Below are 24,933 nucleotides of genomic sequence, written 5' to 3'. Positions count from 1 at the left end.
AGATGGGATGGGGAGTTTAAAAACAACTGCCAAAATCCCTATTCTTTTTATAGTAAGATGTGCATTGTGAAAAAATTAATTGAAAAATGAGGAATTAATGCCATCCCGAGAAAACCCCTGTTAACATTTAGGTTTGCTTTTTCTTCTCATCATTGTCTTTGAGCAACATTTAGATATCACAAGTGCTTGTGCATACCCCCACATCCTGCTTTTATCCTGATGAGTTTAGTAGGTATTTTGAATTGGTTCCCGCTCAGCTTTTCTTTTAGGCTCTTTTTTTAACAGCCAGTCTCTAAGCTATGTTTTCTATTCCTAGACTATAAAGAAAGCCATATTAGAAGACATGCAGAAAATTGGGACAGAAGGTGGCCTTAAATCCTTTGAACAGGTACGTACTACTCATGTTATCCTGCCCTCTCAAGTCACACTAGAAAGTGTTAAAGTTTGCATTTATTATGGGGTTAAGAAGTTCAGTTTCCAAGGGACTGACTTCAGTGGGACTGTTAACCCATTAACGACAAATGGCAGCGACCTTTGCACTCATTTAGTAGTCCCTCCATGCTGTTCATTATTCATTCTCCTTCTCCACTCATGTCTTTCCCAAATTATTAGTGTGAAAATGGGCATATGTTACTGTTCTCCTAACCCTCCCACGTCATCATGCCACTTCTATAAAAGAAAATATTCTCTAAGTTTCCTCACATAGCATTTATTTTTTATTTAGTTTTGACCGAGCTGGGTCTCCGTTGCTGTGTGTGGGCTTTCTCTAGTTGTGGCGAGTGGGGGCTACTCTCTAGTTGTGGTGTATAGACTTTCCATCGTGGAGGTGGCTTCTCTTGTGGGGCACTGACTTTCGGGCACACAGGCTTCAGTAGAGGTGGCATGTGGGCTCAGTAGTCGCGGCAGACAGGCTTAGTTTCTCTGCCGTGTATGGAGTCTTCCCAGACCAGGGATGGAACCCGTGTCCCCTGCGTTGGCAGGCAGATGCTTAACCACCGGGCCACCAGGAAAGTCCCACATAGCAGGAGGGCTCCACAGAACAGTCTGGATCACTAATAAATGTGTGCACGTGTGCATCTCTTCCAGGTGAAATGCATCCATCTACATCCAGAGCCATTTTCCATCGAAAATGGACTCTTAACACCAACCTTGAAAGCAAAGCGGGGAGACCTTGCCAAGTACTTTGGGACTCAAATCAACAGTCTGTATGGGAACACCCAGGAGTAGGTTAAGGTACTTACAGCTGCAAGGGGCCCATAAGTATCCTGACTTGTAGGAATGTGGATTAAAAACTAATCTTACATTCATTTTCTCTTTCCTCCTGTTGTTTTACCTACTAAATTATAAAACCATAATTTTAGGGCTTTTAAAAAATGTTCAGTGAGAGATTTAGCATGTGGAAGCTTAGCCTTGAACTAAATAACTCTTGTCTTTCCCATCTTAAATGTTGCTTAAATGACATGTTAGATGTTAGGACTACTTTTATCAAGATACCTTCCTTCAAGGTCCGTCTGTACAGTATCTTTGTTTCTGCCTTGTGATCTCCAGTCTTTGTAAGTGATAACTAGTTCAGGGGCCAAAGTGACCGTTTGGGACTTCATCCTTGTTTTATAGTTAACCTAACTCATTGGTGGTCTCAATAATATTTAGAGTTTCCAGTATTCAAATTAAGAGACCTTTAAGTTCTAAGGAACTTAAGAACACATTTTCTAACTATTCCATAAAACCCCTAACATTAAGTAGAGTTTTAAGCTATAACAATATTAATCACGTTTAGGAGACAGATTTCTTCTATGTCTTTCGGTGTTCGCTCAAGTCTGTGTCCAGAAAGGGAAGAATGTGATCCCACTAAGCACTTCCTAAAGTCTCTAGTTTCTTTGACTTGGGAGAAGGTAAAACTGGGCCTGTGACACTCTGTCCAAAAAGAATGTTCTGAGAGTGTTTTCCACCAGTATACCTGATGACCAAATCTATTCCCACCAGTTTGCTGCTGAGCTGAAAGCTGTGGGTAAAGGAGCTGAAGCTCATGTCAAGCGCACCTTTCCAGTAAATGAAGCAAGCGCCAAGTGGCAACCTCCTGATCTGGGAAAGCAGGCGCGAAGCCTGCACAACAGCCGCACCTCCTGGGAAGGAATCGACTGATCTTTCCTCCCGACTCCACTTCCTGTTGTCCCTTACCCGCCTTCAACATGTACCAATATCGCCTGAAAATATAAGGTGTTAAGAATAAACTATTGTAGAACACTGAATTTTGTGGTGTGTTTCCTCGTGGATCGTGAAGAGTCAGCCTTAGACCAGGGTTCCTTGACAATCACGGAAGCTAGTGGCTCTCAAACTTGGCTACGCGCTAGTGTTACCTGGGAGTTTAAAAAGATACCAATGCCTGCGTAACACTTCATGGATTCTGGTTAACCTGGCCAGGGGTACAGCGTGGGCATTGGAATTTTTAAAAGGTCCCTAGGTGATTCTAGAACGCCACTATGTTTGATAGCTACTGAAGGAAATGACCTTGAGGATCAGGCCTTCTATCCCACAGCTGTGAATTAAAAAAATACCAGTTGAAGCCTGACTCCAGCTGAGCACAATGTGCGCTCTTTCTCCTTTATCATCCATATAGTCTTGAAGAGTGTTCCTTTCTGGTCTCTCTAGACCCTGAGCCCAGAAGAGCTATTCTGGGATATTGAGACAGAAGGGAAGGCAGGAATGAGCTTCCCTGCATGTCTAGCTCCTGCTGTCTCCCTTGACCTCCTTTCCCACTACCCCCTCACTCATTCCAGCTGAACCCACACTAGCTGCCTTCCTGTCTTCAGACATGCCAGGCACATTCTAGCCTGTTGTTCTGCCTAAAAGGCAGATGCTCCCAGAGACACATGACTTGTCCCCTCATATGCTTTAAATGTCACCTCCATCAGACTGTCCCACCTGCTTTCTTCATAATACACGATTCCAGCTGACATACGTTTTACTATCCGTCTACCTCCCTAGTCCTCATTGGAGTGGGACAGAGTCCTCTTTCATGCATTGCTGAATCCCCAAATGCCCTTCCCTTAGTGTTCACTGTTACAAGCCAGACCCCCAATCTCAAGTTCTCTGCCTTGGAAAGAATTACTCTTTGAACAGGTGACTACTCTAATTCTACTCTTGTGTTTAGAAGAGCCTGACTTTAAGCCTCCAAGTCCACCAGCCTAGAACCTACTAGTCACATCAGCTTCAGGCTTGGATAGATTCAAGCGAACATGAGCAGACATGACTAGGTTGAAAGTCTCCTAGACAGCGGCCAAGATGGTATAATTTACAAAGACCCTGAGTTCACCTTTCATGGGCACACCAATATCACAACTAAACTGCAGAACAACTATTGATGGAAAAAACTGGAACCTACCAAAAAAGATCTTCTACAACTAAAGACATAAAGAATGAACCACAGTGAGAATGAACTGTTAAGGGCAGACTTGTAAGGGCAGATATAATCAAATCCCATCCCACTTGGCTGGGCGATCCTCAAACGAGAGTAATTACATAGCATAGGTTTTCCCACAGGAGAGACAGTCCGGAGCCCCATGTCAGGCTCCCCAGCCCAGGGATCTGGCATCAGAAAGACAAGCCCCAGAAAACTGGGGGAAATACAGACCTGACTTTTCAAGAAGACACACAAAATTTCATGTGCACTGGGACCCAGGGCAAAGGCAGTAGTTTGATAGGAGCCTGGGCTACATCTACCTGCTGGTCTTGGAGAGCCTCCTGGAGGAGCAAAAGGCTGGGGACACAGACACTGGAGGCAGACGTAACACGGAACATCCAACCACGTGAACACTCCTGGTGGCTGCCACGCCGGCGCGTCTGTACCAAGACTTGGCCCCACCCAACGACCTGAAGGCTCCAGTGCTGCGATGCCTCAAGCCAGACAACCAACTGGGGAGATACAGCCAGACCCATCAGGAGACAGGCTCCCTAAAGGCTAAAGAGCCCACAGTCGTGTCCTGACATGTCCCTAGGCACAGCCTAGTCCACCATGGGGTCAAAGTCCATCTCCACCCACCAGTGAGGAGATAATAGCTAAAAACTTACCTAATCTGAGAAAGCAAACAGCCAAGGCCAGAAAGTACATAGAGTCCCGGACAGGGTTAACTCAGAGAGGCACACACCAAGACACAGTGCCGTCAAAATGAGAAAAATTCAAGATAAAAAGAGAGTACTAAAAGCAGCAAGGGAAAAGCAACAAATAATATACAAGGGAACTCCCATACACCACAAAGCTACAGTAATCAGAAGAGTATGGTACAGCTACGCAGACAGAGATTAACAGAGCGGACAGAGAGTCCAGAAATAAACTCATACACCCCTATGGGTAATTAATCTACGACAAAGGAGGCAAGAATATACAATGGAGGGAGGACAGTCTTTTCAATAAGTGGTGATGGGAAAACTGAACAGTTTACATGTAAAACAATGAAACTAGAACATTCCTCAAATACCATATACAAAATTAAAGTCAAAATGGATGAAAGACCTAAATGTAGGACTGGATACTATAAAACTCCTAGAGGAAAACATAGAACACTCATTGATATAAATCACAGCAATACTGTTTTGAATCCATCTTCTACAGTAATGGAAAGAAGAACAAAAATAAACAAGTGGGATCTAATTAAACTTAAAACCTTTTGCACAGCAAAGGAAACCATAAACAAAACAAGAAGACAACCTAAAGAATGGGGGGAAACATTTGCAAAGGATACAACCTACAAGGGATTTATTTCCAAAATATAGAAACAGCTTAAAATTAACCCAATCAGAAAAGGGGCAGAAGACCTGAACAGACATTTCTCCATACAGATGGCCAACAGACACATGAAAGGATGCTCAACATTGCTAATTATCAGAGAAATGGAAATCAAAACTACAATGAGGTTATTTCCTCACAGATCAGAATGGCCATCATCAAAAAGTCTACAAATAATAAATGCTGGAGGTGTGGAAAAAAAGGAACCCTCCTACATTGCTGGTGGAAATTGGTATAGCCTTTACAGAAAACAGTATGGAGGTTTCTTAAAAAACTAAAAATAAGTTACCATACAATCTAGCAATCCCACTCCTGGACATATACCTGCAAAAGTTGAAAACACTAATCTGAAAAGATACATGCATCCCAATGCTCATAGCACCACTATTTACAACAGCCAAGCCACAGAAGCAACCTAAATGTCCATGAACAGATGAATGGATTCAGATGTGGAATAAATACAGTGGAATATTACCCAGCCATAAGAACGAAATAATGCCATCTGCAGCAACATAGATGGACCTGGAGACTGTCATACTGGGTGAAGTCAGATGGAGAAAGATAAACATCACCTATTACTTAACATGTGGAATCTAAAAAATGATACAAATGAACTTATTTACAAAACAGAAATAGGCTCACAGACATAGAAAACAAACTTAGGGTGACCAAAGAGGAAAGAGGCAGGGAGGGATAAACGAGAGATATGGGAGATTTTACAGATATACACTAGGGCGTCCCTGTTGGTTCAGCAGTAAAGAATCCACCTATAATGTAAGACATGGGCTGGATTCCTGGCTCAGGGAGGTCCCCTGGAGAAGGGCATGGCAGCACACTCCAATACTCTGGCCTGGAGAATCCCAGGGACAGCGGGGACTGGCGGGCCACAGCACACAGGGTCACAAAAGAGCTGAACACAACTAAGCATGTACAGATACACACTACTGTATATAAAACAGATCAGTGAGATCCTGCTGTATGTACACCAGAGAACTATATTCAATATCTTGTAATAACCTATAATGGAAAAGAATCTGCAAAAGAATATATATGTGTGTGTATATATACCTGAATCATTGCTATATACCTGTGACACTGTCAATCAACTATACTTCAATTTAAAAAAAAGTTACTAGAATCCTGTGATCTCAATATGCCATTAATTGAGTATTTGAGGCAAACATGTATGTCTTGAGACTTATGATCAAGGATGTCAATTTTCCAAGAGGTGGTAAAGCAGCAGTTTCTCCATAAGGAACTAAGACTCCTTTTGAGTCAGCAAAAAGAAAGATGCTTGGAGTAAAAACTACGATTTATACAGAACAAGCCATTGATCTTTATTTGATTTGACAAAATCATTATTATTAAAAGACGGGTAATAAAATCTGAGCTTATATTGAATCTGACAAATTAATTTCTATAGTATCTAGAAATATCAGAAATTCGGCCGAGGGGGACAGAGGATAAAAGCATCGCATGCAGATGCTCCTGGTAGAGGGGGATCTCTATCTGCAGGTCAGGTCCACCATGTGCAGCACACACAAAATCCTAGAGAAAATGCAATCTACTCACTTGGGTGAAGTGTTTTTCCTTTAGGGGAGAGGAGAGGTGGCAGAGAGGTGCAGGAATTCAAAGGCATGTGCAGAATGGCTTCTCCATTTCAAAGTGGTAATAAAAATATTTAGATCATGGCACTAGGGCACCTTTGAGGAAAAGAACACCTTAACCAGAGTAGGCTCATTGCATAATTCTTTAGTAACATGTACAGTTTTCAAGTAATGGAGCAGACTGAGAGGAATTTTACTTCAAAAGTGGCTATCTATTTTTCTTCTCGCCCTCTGGGGCTTGATCTGTTTCAGCGTCGCAGGGGCACTTTTCTACACAGTTTCTAGGGAACCATCCTCTTATTCTTGAAACACCTGAGAAAGAAAATGAAATTGGTATGAAATAGATATACCAAAATGACATCTGTGAGACTTGTAAATCCTATTACTTCAAACTGATAAGCTTTTAATTACCCCTCATTTTGATAAGCACAACTTGAGGCTAAAATTAATGAACTAAATAAATAAAAATTTAAAATATATACATTCCTAACAAGCTAGAAAATAGGTATTTCCCAAGTTCCATCATCTGGGAAAGGATCCGTATGTTCAGGAGTGCTCCAGTGGAGTGGGGGGGTACCTGGTGTCCACGCACGTGTGTGTGACTGCGAGGGAGTCTGACACTGTAACACTTCATCTGTTCTAGGGACCTATCTCCCTGGAGATATGCTTTTTAGATTTTTTTCTAACACATGCACTTCTGTATCAAGCTTGCATAACCTATCACATGGGCTAATTTATGATTAACCCAGTGTTTTCAAAAGAGCATCCTAGGTGAATCTTTAAAGCAATAATTCTTAAAATTAAATTTAAAAAATCAAAGACACGGAATGTTTCAATTCACTAGTTTTTATGACAATAGAATGATTCACTCAATGGGTACATGTATAGCATAGCAGCTTAGTCACAGGCTCCGAGCCAGACTGCGTGGGCTGGAGTCGTGGCTGTTCCTGCATGTAGTGTGGCCTTGGGCACACTGCTAAGCCTCCCCACATTTCCGTTCCCTCACCAACCAAATGTCAATGACAGCATGAACCTCAGAGGGCTGCTGGGGAGTGAATACCACAAGTGAAGCATTTCCACAAGTGTGTGCTGCATATTGAAGTATGGGATCCAATGTTCACTAATCATTGCAAAGACCCGATAAATACAAGTGCTATGGAGAAGTAATACACGGAGCTTATTTTTGCTGCTTAATGAGTGCCTTCCTATAGTTCCCCTAATGCATGTGACTGTTTTATAAAAGCTTTCTTGCAAAATTTGCAGTTATTGCTGGCAGTCTTTTCTTTTAAACACTTGCTTCCATGTTCATACCTTCTAAAACGGAATCATCAAGAATTTTGTCTCCATACAACCAGTATCTGAAATATTTAAAAGATTAAAATTAATTTTTCTTTTTAGGTTAGATGGCAATTTCATTATTCAAGAAGAAATTCAGTATTTTCTGTTACTTACCGTAACCCTCTTGTGGCTAAGATGAATTCCCCTTTCTGTAGCCTTATCCGAGGCTCTTCAGTGCAGGGGCTCGTGAAGAGTGTTTTAATTCCTCTATTCAAAGGACAGCAGGTACCACTATAATCTTCTATCACTTTATACCGGACCTGGCATCAGTGAGTAGAACAATTTAACATTAATCCGTGTATGAAGTTTTCTAAGCTTGAATGTAAACTGTTAGAGGGAGACCCAGAATACCAGGCAACAAGTCTTTCCCTTCTGGTTCGCTATCTACCCAGTTCCCTTATAGAAGGTAATTAATTGATGCTTCTAATTCTCAGGCTTTTCTTACCCTTCATTTCAAGCACATGGCTAAGAATAAAATTTTAGAAGCAGTGCTGCCCAATGGAACTTTCTGCAATGGTGGAGATGTTTTATACTTGGGGTATACAGTGTGGTATCCCCTAGCCACAAGTAGATACTGAACACTTTTAACGTGGCTGGTGCAACCAAGGAATTTAAATTTGAATTTTATTTAATTTAAATTAATTTAAATTTAAATAACCACATGTAGCTTGTGGCCACTGAATTAATTGTTCAGCATCACTTTAAGGACAAGTTTCCCACTAGGGAACTATATTGAGGATAATTATCTATTGACAATATAAATTGATTAAATTCCCTCCAAACCTGTAGTCCAAACTATCTGAATGAAAACAAAAGTAAAATGCATCAAAGTTCAATAAGTGGATTAAGAAATATTATTTAATAAAAGCCAACAGTTGGTTTTTTACTTAGAGGCAATTTTAAAAGCTACATAAAAGTGCTGAGCCTGACAAAAGGAAAAGAAATTAGTATCACTGCAAAAGAATTACTTACACTTCTGACTCTTTTATCTGCTTTTTGTTTCAACTGTTCTATCTGTTTGGAAGATACAAAAAGAAAAAATGAAATCTCATATCTCAACACTGAAAAACAGGGTTTCCTCATTTACTGTATCAGAGTGACATGACAAACTCCCAATTTTCCAACATTTCAAATTGCTACAATTTAAAGGCTACTTTTTTTAAAATAAAGCATGGAAAAAAGGCTCTGTGACTAAAAACCGACACTGAAGTGGGACTTTCTTCTCAGTGTTCCCTCTCCAATGTATTTATCTGTGTATAGTCACAGAGCATTCCCTGTGGCCCAGCAATCAAGGATATGTGGTCTCTGCCCTCTGGGGGCTGCCAGGCTAGTCCCTTATGATGAAATAGTTCAGAGACTCACTGAGTCTTTACAGAGACTGCAAAGTTAATCAACAATGAGTCTTGATTAAAAGTCATCATTTTGCCTCCTCTTTTCCACTTATTCAGCTACAATTTGTTAAATGACACTACACTAGATATAAGGGGAAATAATCTCTGCTTAGAATCTTGCCAAATTAAGTTAAAGATACAAAGATTAAAATGGATTCCTCATGTGCTCATAAAACTAGTATATGATCAGGTGCCAAATCCAGATGAGTCTAGATGGGGGTGGGGGGACTGGAGCTGGTCTGAGTAATTTCTGATAAAGAGGAGGTCATATGGCATAGAAAAAACTGTGGGGGAAGAACTGTATCAGGGATTTGCTGAGTGGACTAGGCTGATTGGAAAGGCTGATTTCCTCCAGGATGTAGGTGGTCTGACAAAATGTGGTCCAGTGAAGGGAATGGCAAACCACCTCAGCATTCTTGCCTCGAGAACCCCATGTGTACATGTTAGTTGCTTAGTCATGTCCGACTCTGTGCAACCCCATAGACTGCAGCCCACCAGGCCTCTCCGTCCATGGGATTCTCCAGGCAAGAACAGTGGAGTGGGTTGCCATTTCCTTCTCCAAAAGGAACTATAGAAAGAAAAAAAGTGAAGTCGCTCAGTTGTGTCCAACTCTTTGCGACCCCATGGACTGCAGCCCACCAGGCTCCTCCATCCATGGCATTTTCCAGGCAAGAGTACTGGAGTGGGTTGCCATTTCCTTCTCCACAAGAACCCCATGAACGGCATGAAAAGGATGTAGGTGAAAGGTAGCTTTTGGCTGGGTTTTATAAATCCAAGGTAAGGAATCAGGACTTTTATCTCACAGGTATGGTGAGATAAGAGATTTAAATTGAAGGAGGGACATGATACAAGGAGTGCTTGGGAATTCACTTAGATTCATTTTGACATGCTGAAACAATTCTTATTACTTATTTTACGATAAAATGCCATTGGAGTTAAGGAGAAGTTAAGAGGAAGACGGTGGAGTAAAAAGGAAGACTATTTGAACAGAACACTCACTGTTAAGCTGTACTGGTGACAGCCTTCTCTTATTGGCCAATCCAGTCCATCTCCTTCAGGGACCCCTGACCATGTGAACACTTGTTTGAAGTTCTTCCATCTACTTCCCATATCATAAGGAAAAACAAAGACTTCATCTAGTTGATAATACTGAATTCGATCTTTAGCCTGTGGGTAACAAAGAGGTAAGACGGCAGATATACCTGCCTTAAATGGCTTTTGGCAACAGACAATTGAGAACAGTTATTCCTCAAATTTGTGTCACTTCTAAAAATACCTCCTCCTTGTTACAACATTAGAATGCACAGGAGTAATAAACACTTATCACAATATAGGGAGAACTTGACACACAAACGCCAACCTTGTGTAAGATCATCCACAAAATGTGTGGCAGGGCTTTTTTGGGAATAAATCTAAATAAGACTGAATTTAAGCATTCAAAAATGCATATTAAAAGTTAGTAACTTTATTTCATATATAAAAAATCCTCAATGTTCCTACTTGTTCAGTAGAACAAAAGAATCCAGGTGTAAAGAACAGATGTTAACAAAGAGATTTAAGAGAAAACAAGGGTTTATTCAGGCTGGAAGGAACTTGTAGGAATGGCCAGGAAAGGTGTGACAGGTGAGTTATTTTATGAAAATTATTTTTTTTTTAAAGTTAGCAGGTAAGTGTAAGAGATCTTTCAGTTTTACATACCATTACATATGTCTGCATACTTACATAGGCATTTATATGCATATTTTATGCATATATATATCCAGGTTTCATAAATTATATTCTAGGCATTTAAATTGTCATCTTTTACCTAAGGGAATAAACTTAGAATTTCTGAATTTCTACTGACACCTAGTGGTATAAAGATAACACTGTTTATTCCTACAATAAGTATACAAACCCAGTTGACATTTATTGTGTAATAACATATGGTAATTTTGACCCATTTTCTTTAACTTAATAGAATCATTTATTTGATTTTTACTGAGCAATATACTGCCAGTTTTAAAATAACTTCTAGATTTAGTGTGGCACTTTACAAATAGCCTTGGTCATCGGCAAAACAGTTAATCTAATGTCAACATATTATGCTAACTAGAGATTATACCCTGAAATATTATCATAGAATAGTATTTTAGAGAAAAGCTTCTTGCAGTTACTTATAAAGTGATATTGATAATAATTCAATTACAAGAATTGTCAAGCTGTAACATGAAAACATGTAAGTCCATCCCCACCCTGATAATGAGTAACTTCTTTTCCCTTCTTAGAAACAAAAACTTCAGCGTCTTAAAATGGATTAAGAGCCTCAGAGAAGAGAGACCTAGAATATTAAAAAAGACAAAGTGTTAAGGATGAGAGCAGTTTACAAAAACAACAGAGGCGTGGAGTCTGTCTGAGAGAAGCACACAGTGAAGAGGGAACTGCGTGCACAGCGTGTGTTAAAAACCGACAGAGACGTGCAGCAGGGGCCATGGGAAAAGGGAAGAGAAGGACTTCACTTGGTCTAGGGACAGTCAAGGAACGCTCCTCGGAGGAAGTGACAGCTGAACCAAGTCTCAAGGGGCAAGAAATAAGGAAAAAAGAGGTAGGAAGAATGTTCTAGACAGAGGGAGCAACATGTGGAAAAATACAGAAGCAAAAGATGTGTAAACTATTTGGCATTAGCCGGTACGGAGTATGAATAGATGGGGAGGGGTGGAAATGAACTGGAGAAGCAGGTAAGGGGAAGACATGAACAGTTTTTATGCATAAGCCAAGGAGCTTGGACATAAACTTGTACATCCATGTTTCTAAAAGTATGCTTTGTGCATCTCCTTCAGTCCCCAAGACCTCTTCTTGGGGCTGAACAAAGTCAGACAACTTTGATAACAATACTAAGACATTTTGCCTTCTTTCATGGTGTTGACATTTGCAATGGTGGGTGAAATTGCTGACACCTTATGTTGGCATCAAGACAGGCACCAAGGTGTTATATTCTTCATTGCTACATACTCCATTCACACCAAACCAAACCAACAAAAAGCCCAGTTTTACATAAAAATGTCTTGATGAATAAAAGTTATTTTTATTAAATCTCAGCCCTCAAAGTAGATGTCTTTTTAATATTCTGTGTGACAAAATAGGAAATACACATAAAGCATGACAAAATGCTCGTCTCAAGGAAAACACCTGTATGAGTTGTGAGTCAATTAAAGCTGTGCAGCCAGCTTTTTTCATGCAATGCTATTTTTGTTTAAAAGAATGAGTGATGTAACAGACAAACCAAAGTTAGTCAGGCTTCAGTATTTAGTGGATGTCTTCTTGAAAATGAACAAAGTCAAGCTATTACTTCATACAAACAACTATTTGTTGCTAGTGAAAAATGTAAGGCTTTCAAATAAAAATTAGAATTTGGAAAATTTACATCACCATTATGAGCTTGACAGCTTTCCAATATTTAAAGATTTCCCCCATCAAACTGGTAGTGATACAAATGGATTTACATCTTGAATAATGAACTATATCAACACTCTAAAAATCTGTGTAAATCTGTAAACCAGTATGTTCCAAAAGACCAATGCCTGATGCCCTATATGGGTAAAAGATCCATTCAAAGAGCAAGACAGATTGATGGAATTGAATACAAAAGAATACAAAAACTTGACTGATGTAATTTTAGATCTAACATGCAACTAACCTCTCAACAACTAGAACTTGTCAAATTATAATGTATTGTTACTACCAAAGAATGTCCACCATTATCTAAAAGGCATGTTAAAATATCCTTTTCAACCTACTTATCTGTTTAAGGTTGAATTTTCTTCATATACTTCAATCAAAGCAACATATCTCAACAGACTGAACGGAGAAGTAGATGTGATAATCCAACTGTCTTCTGTTGAGTCAGATATTAAAGAAATTTGTAAAAACATGAAACAATGCCACTCTCCCTATTCTATTTATTTTGGAAAATTTAATTATTTTTCCAGAAATGTTATTTTATTAACATATAATGGATTTATTACTGCTATTTTTAAATGAAATAATATTCAAAGGTTTTCTCAGTTAGAAAATATGGCAAATGTCAATAGATATAATACCCAATAGTATAATTAATAAAAGCCCTTTAGTGTACTTAACAATTTTTGAGAATGTAAAAGGTCCTGAGGGGCTTCCCTGATGGTTCAGTGGCAGAGCATCCACCTTTCAATGCAGAAGATGTGGGTTCCAACCCAGGGTCAGGAAGATCCCCTGGAGAAGGAAATGGCAACCCACTCCAGTATTCTTGCCTGAGAAATCCCACAGACACGGCCTAGAGGGCTATCGTCCATGAGGTCGCAGAAGAGCTAGGCACGAATTAGTTGCTAAACAACAAACAACAAAAGGTCCCAAGACTGAAGTTTGAGAGCTGCTGCTACAAATTAAAACTCACCAACTAGCTGCTAGGGGGTTAAATATGTCCTATAGGTTGTTTTCTTTGGCCCATGAAGGTTTTCTGTTTATTTTGCTTTTAATTTGAATTGCTTCCTAATGCTTAAAAACAAAGAAGGTAACATAAAAATCCAGATTTCTGGTTTTTCTTGGGAAAAAAAATTACATCTCACAATACTAGGTGAGGATTTCTCTGTGCCAACAATGAGCTTGGTCGGCTGGGCAGCTCTGGAGCACAGGTTGGCTCCACTCCTCTAGGTTATCTGCCTGGGCCCCAGTGCACTGGGTTTAAAAACCCCAGTAAGCTACAGGGATGGAAAGGCTCTGAGAAGTCTTAAATAGGGAGCAGGGCATATTTTAACATCAGAATCACAACGGACAATGTGAAGTATGTATTGGAGGTTGTGAGGTTTGTGACAAGCTACAGGTTCTACGCTCTATCTGATGTGTAAAGCCTATGGGACGGCACGTTGGTAGGACAGAAGCTCCCTTCCCCTCCAGTCTGAGAGGATGGCCAAATGGCTTCTGCATGACTCAGAACAATTCCGTGTGAGATGGTTCTGTGGGAGTTTTACTGAAACAGGAATAAATCAAACAGTTCCTGTAACCACCCTTCACATGGCATGCAAGTGACATAAGGAAGCCATTTGGTAGTCAAGCTTTCATTTGGGGACATTTACTAGTTAATCTGATCTATTAGTTAATCAGCACTTTATCAAAATTAAGAAAATAATTCTAAAATTTACCTTCTCTTCAATCCATGATTCAATAGAAGTTTTGTTTCTGAGAATTATTTTCATCTGGAAAGAGTAAAATTTAAAATGTTACTGGTTCATTTAAGATTATCATCTTAAAAAAAAATTATCATCTTTACACTACCCCTATGAGACAGTGGTTCATCTGACTCTAAACCATTGGACTATATCTTCATATGACTTCATCAATCCACCATCAAATCTGAATCTACAGCTTAAATAAAAAATCATGCTTTAAGTATTACCTTCTGAATAAGTTTTCCAGAGTATTAATAAAATATTGATACAATCCATTCAATCAGCATTAACATATTTTGCATTAAAATTTTACCACTATTTTTAATAAATCTTAAATGCATGATTAGCCTATTTATTACAAGTAACAGTGACTCATTACAGTCAACCTAGACATTCTGTTTGCCTTAAAATCTGAGTATACTCAGTCTTGATTCTATTTTTGATTTTCCTAGAAATGACAATTCCATTTATGTAGGTTTTTACACCACATGACCTTAGTTTATTTCTAATATGATTCTTAATTACAGGCATTGGGGAAAACTTTTCAAAGAATTTGATTGCAGGCTAATAAAAAATACGAAATATAACCCAAACCAGGTTATTTTAAAACTAAGAGTTCAAAAAGGGTTGCATAATCCATCAGGGCCTATAGCGCAGCATTTCTAATTCTATGAGTTCTGCAATCCTCTGATGTCTGGTTGTGCCTTCATGGAGACAGTGTGACACAGTAAGAACAACCTGGACTAGGAGTCCTTACCATATTCCAAGGGCCTAGCACAATACCTGGTTCATGGTGGGCCTTCAATGAATGAATACACTAATGAAACAAATACAATGAGTCATAAGAACTATTTTTTGATCTCTTCAGGGTCACATCCTCCTTCTCTGGTCGCTCATAGCACTTTGTACATAAATCTACGATATACACATGACCCTGATTTAATGACAGGCAGGTCTTCATTCTCATTATTGTAGACTCAGAAATTAGCAGAGTGATTCATCATAGAGCAGACATTAAGTAGCACCAATATCACAGGGTTGTTATGGAGATTAAATGAGCTAACATATGTAAAAGACCTAAAATAGCACTCCATAAACGTTAGCTATGTTATTATGCTTTTGATTAATATGCCATTATAAAATAACATTAATAATTATGTTTACTGAATGCACGAATGGATGATATTGGGTATGTCACTTAATCTTCTTGCGACTCAACTACTCATCTGCAAGGATGGGAAAATAATACTCCTCTTTGACTTCTTTTGGGGTTGATGTGAACATCAAGAGATGCTGTGAGAAGAGCTTTCTCAATGCTATGTAACTCTAACTTAGGATTTTTTAAATTAAATCATTACCCAGAAATGCTGGCAAAGTCACTTTGAAATTATCTGACAAGCAGAAGATAAAATTCATCACTTAGATGGAAAAAGTAACAATAATCTCCATTTCACACGGCATACTTAAATGCAGCTTTTTTTCCTCTTTCTCATTACAAGCAGCCCCAATTACTCGACAGTGTTAGCTAGAGGTAATAGAGGAGCTTACCTGGATAAAAAACAACATCCCAACAGCTATGGTTGTTCCTAAAGCTAATCCCAAGGCAAACAAGGTGGCAGCAAATGCAGCTAATCCAAAAGGAATAATTGGAAGAGGGTCTCTCCGGGCTGCACTCATATCAATCTTGACCGTGTTCCACCCAAAGGAGAGCTGCAAACAACACCACCCACAAGAAATACTTGGTTGTCGTAAATGGTGAGACTCTACTGTACCATTTAAAACCACTTGATCAAGAAGATCAGCAAATGACAATGTGCTACTGTGGCCAAAGCAAATGTAACTTTTCTAATTAATACTGTGGCTTGAACTCATAGTGACATGTGTGATATCCTCTTTGGTATTGTCACATGTTTTTTGTTTGTCATTGTTTGCTCAGAAAGCATTAGGTAGACTGCATATGCATTACTGGGGATGAATGACAGTGGACACAAATCTAAGTTGTAACTGTGTCTCCCATCTTCTCCTCGCTTTCCTATATTTATAGTGCTCTTCCATCGTGACAAAGATAGCCTAAGATTCAGTGGTTTCTTCCCTCTTGTTCCACAACCAGAGGTTTAAGCACTAGTAACATGTAGGTCAAAACATGTCCTGCCTTGCCTGCAAAATGTTTTAAAATATTCAGAGTGAGGTACCAACATTTAGAAATTTAATGGTTTAGAAATCAGATTGCATATAGAAAGTCAGGGTTTTCAGATTTTTCTTGAAAAGCCAGATGATCTGGCACTGCCAGGCTGGATTTCCAAACATCAATAAATGGCTGAAGTAAAATATGGGTTGTCCTCTGTGTGAAGGGCATGTGTTTTCCAGTTCCAAACATCAATAAATGGCTGAAGTAAAATATGGGTTGTCCTCTGTGTGAAGGGCATGTGTTTTCCAGTTTCCCATTAGGCTTGGGTCCCTCATTTACCCTCCAGGCCTCTTTAAGGACCTGAATTTGTGACCACCAAACTTTATCTCATAACCATGTGCTCATAAATCAACTCAATCAGTTGTACGATATTTAAGAATGTGCACTTGCTGTGAGCCATGTTCTGGAGCACTGGATTTAGAAATGAACGGAAGAACTGCAAATGGCTACGGGATCAAATGGAAACAGACAGCACTTGTATTGTCTTTTTCTTCCCACTCTTCTGCTTTTTCCTCTAACTATCCTCTACCATAGCTTATTGAAGTCCAATAAGTTATACATAGTATAACTTCAACTATAGCATATACGGTGAGTTTCCAGAACAAAATAATTTTTCCTCATCTTAAAAACTGTTTTAAAGCTTTTTAAAAAAGGAATCCTTGTAAAGGTAAAACAAAGTTCTATTTCCCCACCTAAACTGCAGAACACCTATTTCTAAAATGGACTTCTTAAACAATCTTGATAACTACTATTTAATTTCTGATTTGATAACAAACGTTTTCACTTACCCGATTATAAAGTTGCGTATACATCGTCATAACAAAAATAAAGGCAGCGTGAATACAACCCAGTGGTGCTAAAAGGAGGAACAGTGTGAAGGAAGCATGATTCTGGTAGCCGCAGCAGTTGTTGATCCAAGGACAGTGATGGTCCATCTTCATTACACATCTAACAGGAAAAATTTATAGAAAACATGAGGCAGAAAATCCTGTCTACTTGAAATAACTTTGGTCTTCAAAAGATCAAGCACATAGGAATCCAGAATGTCCACGCATGAGTCACAGAGGAATAATACTTCATAGAACAGAAAGAAAAATTTTTATGAGTTTTTAAATAACTATGAACAGTGACTTCCTTTAAATTTTAAAAAGCCAAAGAAAGGGCAGGCTTTGTAATGGCTTCTGAGGAAAAAGACATCTGCTACAAGTAAGTTTGTTTAAAGAAGTCAGGAGGCCCACTGAGAGGTTCATTATAAAAAAATAAGCATGGTTCCTGATTTTCCTCTTGCTCTGAAATGCAGTGACTGGAGTGGAAAACAACAGAGACTGAACAAAATTACTTCTAAATCTCCACTGGGGCTGATGCGGCCTGGCAGACACTTGTAACTTCCTTCCTTCCTGTTCTTATCCTTTACATGTAGAGTGTCTGAGCTAAGCAAGCTAACTCTGGAATATAAGATGTGGTTTAGTAAGTGAAGTCTTACTCTGTTTCCTTTCCTTGAGGTTGTTAGAAGAAAATTTTCTTGCCTCAAACTAAACTTTATTTGCCCCTCCAATGGTCCCCCTAAACCTCAGAATTAGCATCATAAATTTCTTATTTATCAGTGGATACTGATGTTCATTTACAAAGGTTCTATCAATAGCTTAATCCACATTTTTTACAGTGATTCTGTTTTCTTCCAATTAAGGCTTTTATATTAAATACTTGTGATAATAGGCACCTGAATTCACTTATTAGATTTATGTAAGTGTAAATGTGACTCAACTAAATAATGGAAAAAGCAGGTCTCCTTTGTAATTGAGACTCAGAACAATTCTAAGGCTAGTTAATATGACAGTCGACAGTTAACCCTGATTTATGAAAACAACTTAAAGTATAACATTTTATCCTGTTCCTGTCATGGCAGGAAGAAACAGTGAGACCTTCATGATCAGAATTGACAATGTAAAAGTAAAATATAAGATTATGGACACAAGTATGTTAACAACATTGTTTATAAAGTAGTCACCTTGCAGGGAATAAAACTAGGATTGATGTGCTAGAGAGAATAACAAAAGGCCAGTATCAAGTTGATCAATCTTCAATAAAGAGCAAAGACAGACAGTACCTGTTGCACTTTCTGCAGTGATGTGACCGTGGTGCCTTGTATGCTTGGCAGACTTTACAATACTGGAGGTACACGCTATCCTGAGAATTTTCCTTGGCAGTGAAATGCAAACAAAACATAAATTTCTGGGTAATTGGAAAAGTGATATTCCTATTATCAGAAATTCATTATTTAAAAAAAAATTTAGCCAAAAAGAAGGGCTGGCAATGCAAGCTAAAATTCAAATTCCATCTTTTTCCCATCTCCCATAAATGAAAATCAAACCACAGTATTTATTCACAAGGCTTGGCTTGTTATAAGCTGCCCATTGTTTCTGAATACTTTACAAACTAGTAGCTTCTAAAGCAGTTTTCTCAGTTATGAGGGATGTTAATATGTGGCGTGAAAAAAATATCCTAGAGCCAAACCACACTGTGGAATTATGAGGTACACAATATACAGTGTTTCCTAGACACTTAAGAGCATGTACTCATTATTACCACTCCATTTTTTAAATTTTTTCATTGAAATCACTTTGGGAAATACTTTCAAGCAGCTATGAAAAAAATTCTTTGAGCTCTAAATGACCAGTGATTAGAATAATATGCTTAGTCTCCACCAAAGTAAAAAGTAGGCTATGTTTGATATTACTGGTTGGCAGGTAAGGCAAAAACTAAATATATGATTAACATGAGGGTTCACCACTTTAAGGAACCTTTCTCTTACCGGTTTCCACCCCAGAGGGACGAAGCCAGGACCAACAAACATGGCATTGAAGTAATTATAAAGAATCATGACAGTCCAGTTTATCAACATGATGAAATTCACACTTCCTCCAGTGGTATGTAAGGGCCAATACCACAACACAGAGTCAATCATGGCCATGGTGGAACATATTGCTATAACACCAAGGGCTATAATGGGACCCCAGTGACAAAGTCTCTTTAATTCTTGGAGATTTTCAAACTTGACAACTGAGCAGAATGTACCCATTTTGGTGAGGAAAAATGTCTTTCAGTTTTTAAAGGATTACAGATTTCCTTTTTCTGTGCACACATTTCCTTGTGCCACAAGTCCGTGTGTGTTCCTTAACTGTCATGTCTTCACGTTGTGGGATGTTAATGCAGATTACACCATTTTCACTGTTAGACACTTTTTATCTAGGAGAATCCAGTACCTTGGTTTGAAACTTAATCTAAAGAAAACAAAATGAGAAGGTTCATTAAGACATTTTACTATCTACTGTATTTGTTAATTTCAATAATCACCTAAATAGAAGCAGCTCACAAGTACATTACTATGAAATGAGTATCTCACCAAATATCAGAAAGAACCATTTTCATTTTATCCAAACTTTAGTCAATTCTGAATGGCAGGTAAACTGGATCCATGATTCTTAAGTGGTAGTTTTTTTCCCTTTGTTCCCAACTTGTCAGAGGACTATGTCCCTGCAACCGTTCAGTGAAAGGCTGCATGAAACAAAAAAATTTGGAGCCGGGATGCAGGACCTTATGGTTGACCTAATCCAGCTTCCTTCTTCACTGAAAGGAAAATGGCTCAGAGAGGCTGAGCGATTAACCCACTTGGGTGATTGACAGCTGAACCCGACAGAAGCCAAATCATCAAACTTCCTTTACAGAGTTCTAAACTGCCTCCTACCCACTCTTGAATTAAATCCAGTATGATCCAGACAAGGTCTACACCGTTTGCCTGCGGTCGCCCCTCAAAGGCTAACTTAAAGTCTGTTTGTGTTAGAGGTAAAGAAACCGGAGAATGAAAGCTCAAGGAGGGGAGGGGAGGAGCGAGAGGAGGTGAGGAGAGAGAAGTGTGTGTGAACTCAGGACCGGAGGCGTATATGAGAAAAAGCACGAATAAGGATATTTCAGGGAAGGGGGAAAAAAAAAAGGCGAGGGACCAGGAAGGCAGGACCGCGAGCGCCGGGAAGATCTGTAGAAGGCTATTTAGGACTGGACTGGAGTGAGTCAAGCGAAGATCTGAGAGCCAGAGTAACAAAAGATTTCCACGCAAGCCCGCGCTGGCTAGTGCCTCAGTTTCCCTCCCGTGTTATGGAGCAGAGCACTGAGAAATCCTCACGCAGGGGACGAACATCTTGGTAAGGGTAGTTGGTCTCGACTTTCTGGAGATGCTGGCCTCATTCGGGTGGGGCGATGACCGCAAAATCACGTCCCCTGCTTTGACTCCCACCTCGGTCCGGTCCTCAGTGCCCGCTCCTCGGCCATCGCATTTCTGGGGCGGCTCGGGCTCACCCGGAGCAGACTCTCTCCCGCTCGGATAACTCCGTCCTGGGTACCCCCGCCCAGCGCAAGGAGAAAGTAAATTCCGTGCGCTAGAAGCTGGGGTGCGCGACCAGCCACGACCCGCGCGTCTCTCCGCCAGCGCCCTCAAGCTTCTCTCCCGCTCGGGCTCAGTGCGCAGTCTCCGTGACAGCCACTTCCGGGAGGTTCGCCGCATCAACCTTCCGTCGGGAAGCAAGTCCCTCTGGCTTCTAGCTTGGGGAACCGGAACCGCTTTCCAAAACTCGGAGGGAGGAAAAAAATGCTTTTCAGTGATTCCTGAGAACACGAATATTTTTTAGGCTTTTGGGGACACTGATTGAAAGGGTTTTCCTTAGAGAACTTCTTAATCTTGGAGCCTAAACGGAAACTGAAACACGCACCCAGCCCAACTTCCGGAGGACCAACATCGCGACGAACAACCAGGAAGCGATCGGCCTGGGAGCTGTCCCCGGTTCTCTGCTCCGCTCTCTAAGGAGGAACTTTCCGGGTCCTTACACTCCGTTTTTCTTGCCCCGCGTGACCTCAGCTCCGACCTAGGCTCCGACCCGGGCCGGCCACTCCGGAACCCGCCATGTCGTCCGACTTTGAAGGCTACGAGCAGGACTTCGCGGTGCTCACGGCAGAGATCACCAACAAGATTGCAAGGGTCCCCCGACTCCCACCTGGTAAGGGCGCTTCCTAGGCCGGGCGGGGGTGTCCTGGAGAGTGGGGAGGCTCAGATGTGGACGATGGAACTCTGCCTGAATGTCTCTTAGGCGCGAGCCTGGAGGATGAAGTAGTGGCGGGGCCTCCGGGAGGAATGGTTGAGTGGGTTGAGGAGGGTCAGGGGAAGATCCAAGCTGGGTTGTGGGGTGCAGAGCCTTTGGAATCTGAAGCTTTTTTTGAGTTCTTATCTGGACTCCACCACCTTTTTACTCGTATAACCTTGGGAACGTTTCTCTGAGTCTTCGTTTTGGTTGGGTTTTCTGTTTGTTACTTTTGTTTGTGAAATACAGAGATGTGAGAATATTCAACGAGAATGAATTAACGTACCAAGGTCATGGGTCTGCACCATACAGCAACGCTGGTTTGTTAGTAACGATGTTATTACTATAGGCGGCAAAACGGGGTTAAGAGCCGTGGTGCCTGGATTCAAATCCCAGACCTGCCACTTAGAAGTTGTATTTAGGCAGGTTTCTTAACCTCTCTCAACTTTTATTTCTTGGTAAAATGGAAAGAATTGTGCATCTCTCATGTGAAGATTAAATGAAGCATATGTAAGGTCCTTTTTTTTTTATGTTAGCTGCTATAATCATTAGTATTTTTCATACCACCAAGCCCATTTATTTTTTTCTCATCCTTCTTGAGAAACGATGTGTGAAAATTGGTACAGAATGATTTTTCTCACTTTTAAAATCCCACAGCTATCATTCAGAAGAGTTTTTGTGTTTTAGCACATCTTATTTTAAATGCTGGATGGTCAACTATGTGAAGGTGGGAGCTGTCTTTGATTTCCTTGGCATTTACTTAGAAGGAGCTCAGGAAAATGTTTAAGGAAATGAACAGATACATAAGTATGGTATCATGTCATTTTCATCTGTGGGACTTTGTTTTAGGATTTGTTTTCTCTCAATACAGATTTAATTGAGTATTTAGTTGCAAATAAGATTGCTATTCGGGGACTTAGCTGTGGTAGGGAAATTGAACCATCTACCTTCACTCTGTGGTGTAAAGTTTATCTGTAAACCGGTGGTCAATTTCGTTGTTCCACCATCTCAGTCAGTCCTTGATGCCAGCAATAATTTCTCCTAGACCTAAGTTGTGATTCCTCTGTTCCTTTCCCCACCTCTCCCCAAACTGAAGTGTTTATAAATAATTTTCTTCCTTTATTTCTTTATTTTTCTCCTCCCCCCCCCCCACCTATTTTCTATTAATAGGGACATTTGCTTGAAGCCAGCATCTCTGAACTTACACCCCACTCATCTCCTGAAGTCCCAGTTAGTTCTGGAGGAGGTGGAGGATGATGTCTTAAAGAGGTGTATGAGTCCAAGTGAGGGAACAAGAGGAGAGAACCAAGGTAGCATATACCACGGAGCTCTGCTGCCTGGGAGATTGTTGTGGCGAAAGTGGCCGATGGCCTCATCACTTCATGATACATCACCTCGCCTCTTCTCTTCAGTTCTGCTTTCCTCCACCACCCAAGATCATCTTGATTTTTGTTGTTATTATCGTTGGAGACTACTTCCTTTGACTTCAGTCCCAGAACCTCAGAATATCAGGATTGGTGGTTTCCTGGGAGTTTTGCTCTTTTTCAATTGTCAGAATTATAGCTGAGGAAACATTTTTTGTTTTGGGCTAATAACTTTGGTATTGAGAAGCTATGCTATAAAGTAACAAAGTTGTTCCTGGGTGCAAAATTGTAACAGCCAATTCCAAGAAAACAGATTTGTTACAATTGTTTTTTTTTTTTTTTTTCTTACCTTTATATTTTAATGTGACCATTCTTACCACACAGAAAGAAACCTCTGATTTAAGTAACTTAAAAATAAAGACCTCCAATTTCTACAGCTACAATGTAATGTAAGGTCCAAAGAAGCAGCTTCATGAGAATTGAAAGGAGACTATAGCTGACACTGGAAAAATGCTTACTAACTTGAATAATTAAATGCTAATAACTCTTTAAAATACTGTGGTTTCCCTTTAATTATTTGTACTTGCTCATTTTATAATCTGTTTCTAGTTGATAGAGAAAGATGAAAAATATATCTTTGTAGTTGTGCATTTCAGATGTATACCTGTAGACAACAGAAATTGATTATGTGCAACCATGCAAAAGTAGTATGATTAAAAATAATTATAATCTCTTCCTGGCATCATTGGTGGTTGACCCAGAAATTACTTGAGTTAAGAAGGTTAAAAATTGGAGCAAAATTTTCAGCCAAAGCAGTTTAGTCCCTGAAATATTAACTTACTGCAATGGAATTAGAGTAAATTGGATTGATTGCAACTAACTTCATTCTCTGCTGTGCATGTACAATGTGTCAAAGTGTTACTTCCAAGAGAATAGAAAAGAAATATTTTAAAACTTCAAAAAGAAATTTGATTACTCTGTGGTACATTTTAAACAATAATAATAATAATATTAAAACCTTTCTTCTTAAACTCAAGTGTTTGGATTTTAAGTAGTGTTAGTAATTGGACCAAAAGATAGATCAGTCTCTTCTTAAGTAATATTCTTATGGCACTATATTTGAGCTTTGATTTTAATGATTTGTATTCTGTAGTAAAGTCAGGAAAATGGATGAGTGGAAACAATCGCTAATACTAATTGTGACATTCCTCTTTCTCTGATGATGAGTTGTAAGTGGGGGAGATACTTTATAGAGGTGGGAATTCCATGACATCAGGCAGGCTTCCTGAAGGATTTTAAAGAAAGGTTCCTTTGCAGTATAGTTGCTTACCTCACCATGGACAGGGAGAAAAATGGTCTGTTGTGAAGCCTATCATTTTGTAGCTGTAGTCAGAAATACCGAGAAAGGCATTATGGTAACTTGGTTACAGTTCACACGTGGCATCAGATCTGTTTAGAATCCCAGCTCTGCTGCTTATTAGATATGCAACTTGGGCATATTGCGTGGCCTAAGTCTGCCTCCTCCACCTGTAAATTCAGTGTATGTGTGTGTGTGTGTGTGTGTGTGTGTGTGTGTGTGTGTGTGTTGGGGGTGGGGTGTGTGTAATAGTTTCACCCTTACAGTGTTGTAAAAGTCAGTTGAAATAAAGCATATGATTTTGTTGTTGTTCAGTTGCTACTCTTTGCAACCCATGAACTGCAGCACACCAGGCTCCTCTGTTCTCCACTGTCACCCAGAGTTTGCTCATAGAGTTGGTGATGCTGTCTAACCATCTCATAACTATTAGTAGTTGCCCTCTGGTCTTCCCCGGTAGCATGTTGAATCTTCCAACCTGGAGGGCTTGTTTTCCAGTGTCATATCTTTTTGCCTTTCCATACTGTCAGGGGATTCCCGAGACAAGAATACTGGAATGGGTTGCCGTTTCCTCATCCGGTGGACCATGCTTTGTC

At 39.9% G+C, this 24,933-nt stretch overlaps 3 protein-coding genes across 16 annotated transcripts in view; 2 read left to right on the top strand and 1 right to left on the bottom strand.

The window, feature by feature from the left end:
- The window catches only part of ACSL5 (acyl-CoA synthetase long chain family member 5), a 49,149-nt gene extending 46,900 nt beyond the window's left edge, over positions 1-2,249 (top strand). For all 5 annotated transcript variants that reach the window (XM_043475429.1, XM_043475433.1, XM_043475430.1 and 2 more), the window contains 3 exons: positions 317-388; positions 1,087-1,233; positions 1,984-2,249. In XM_043475429.1, coding sequence (XP_043331364.1) covers positions 317-388; positions 1,087-1,227 — 213 coding nt within the window. In that variant the 3' untranslated portion in view covers positions 1,228-1,233; positions 1,984-2,249. The remainder of the gene's footprint in view (positions 1-316; positions 389-1,086; positions 1,234-1,983) is intronic.
- A 3,844-nt stretch (positions 2,250-6,093) lies between these two features.
- Positions 6,094-21,018, bottom strand: ZDHHC6 (zinc finger DHHC-type palmitoyltransferase 6). 5 transcript variants are annotated; one of them, XM_043475435.1, is made up of 11 exons: positions 20,671-21,017; positions 19,303-19,771; positions 18,598-18,689; positions 17,279-17,438; positions 15,851-16,012; positions 14,276-14,329; positions 10,119-10,286; positions 8,701-8,742; positions 7,843-7,988; positions 7,702-7,748; positions 6,094-6,702 (listed from the first exon to the last, which is right to left on the bottom strand). In XM_043475435.1, the coding sequence occupies exons 2-11, from the start codon at positions 19,567-19,569 to the stop codon at positions 6,599-6,601; spliced, it is 1,242 nt and encodes a 413-aa protein (XP_043331370.1). In that variant the 5' UTR covers positions 19,570-19,771; positions 20,671-21,017; the 3' UTR covers positions 6,094-6,598. The 5 variants fall into 5 exon arrangements, with proteins under 5 accessions (XP_043331370.1, XP_043331369.1, XP_043331372.1 ...); XM_043475434.1 differs by having other exon boundaries at positions 20,782-21,017; XM_043475437.1 differs by lacking the exon at positions 15,851-16,012 and having other exon boundaries at positions 20,782-21,018.
- An 85-nt stretch (positions 21,019-21,103) lies between these two features.
- The window catches only part of VTI1A (vesicle transport through interaction with t-SNAREs 1A), a 368,250-nt gene continuing 364,420 nt past the window's right edge, over positions 21,104-24,933 (top strand). For 3 of the 6 annotated variants that reach the window (XM_043475444.1, XM_043475446.1, XM_043475445.1), the window contains exon 1: positions 21,104-21,538. In XM_043475444.1, coding sequence (XP_043331379.1) covers positions 21,445-21,538 — 94 coding nt within the window. In that variant the 5' untranslated portion in view covers positions 21,104-21,444. The remainder of the gene's footprint in view (positions 21,539-24,933) is intronic. The other 3 variants (XM_043475442.1, XM_043475447.1, XM_043475443.1) reach the window with 3 other exon arrangements.

The sequence above is a fragment of the Cervus canadensis genome, chromosome 8 (assembly GCF_019320065.1).
Source record: "Cervus canadensis isolate Bull #8, Minnesota chromosome 8, ASM1932006v1, whole genome shotgun sequence".
NCBI classification, from domain to species: Eukaryota; Metazoa; Chordata; class Mammalia; order Artiodactyla; family Cervidae; genus Cervus; species Cervus canadensis.
This window is presented reverse-complemented; position numbering and strand designations above follow the sequence as displayed.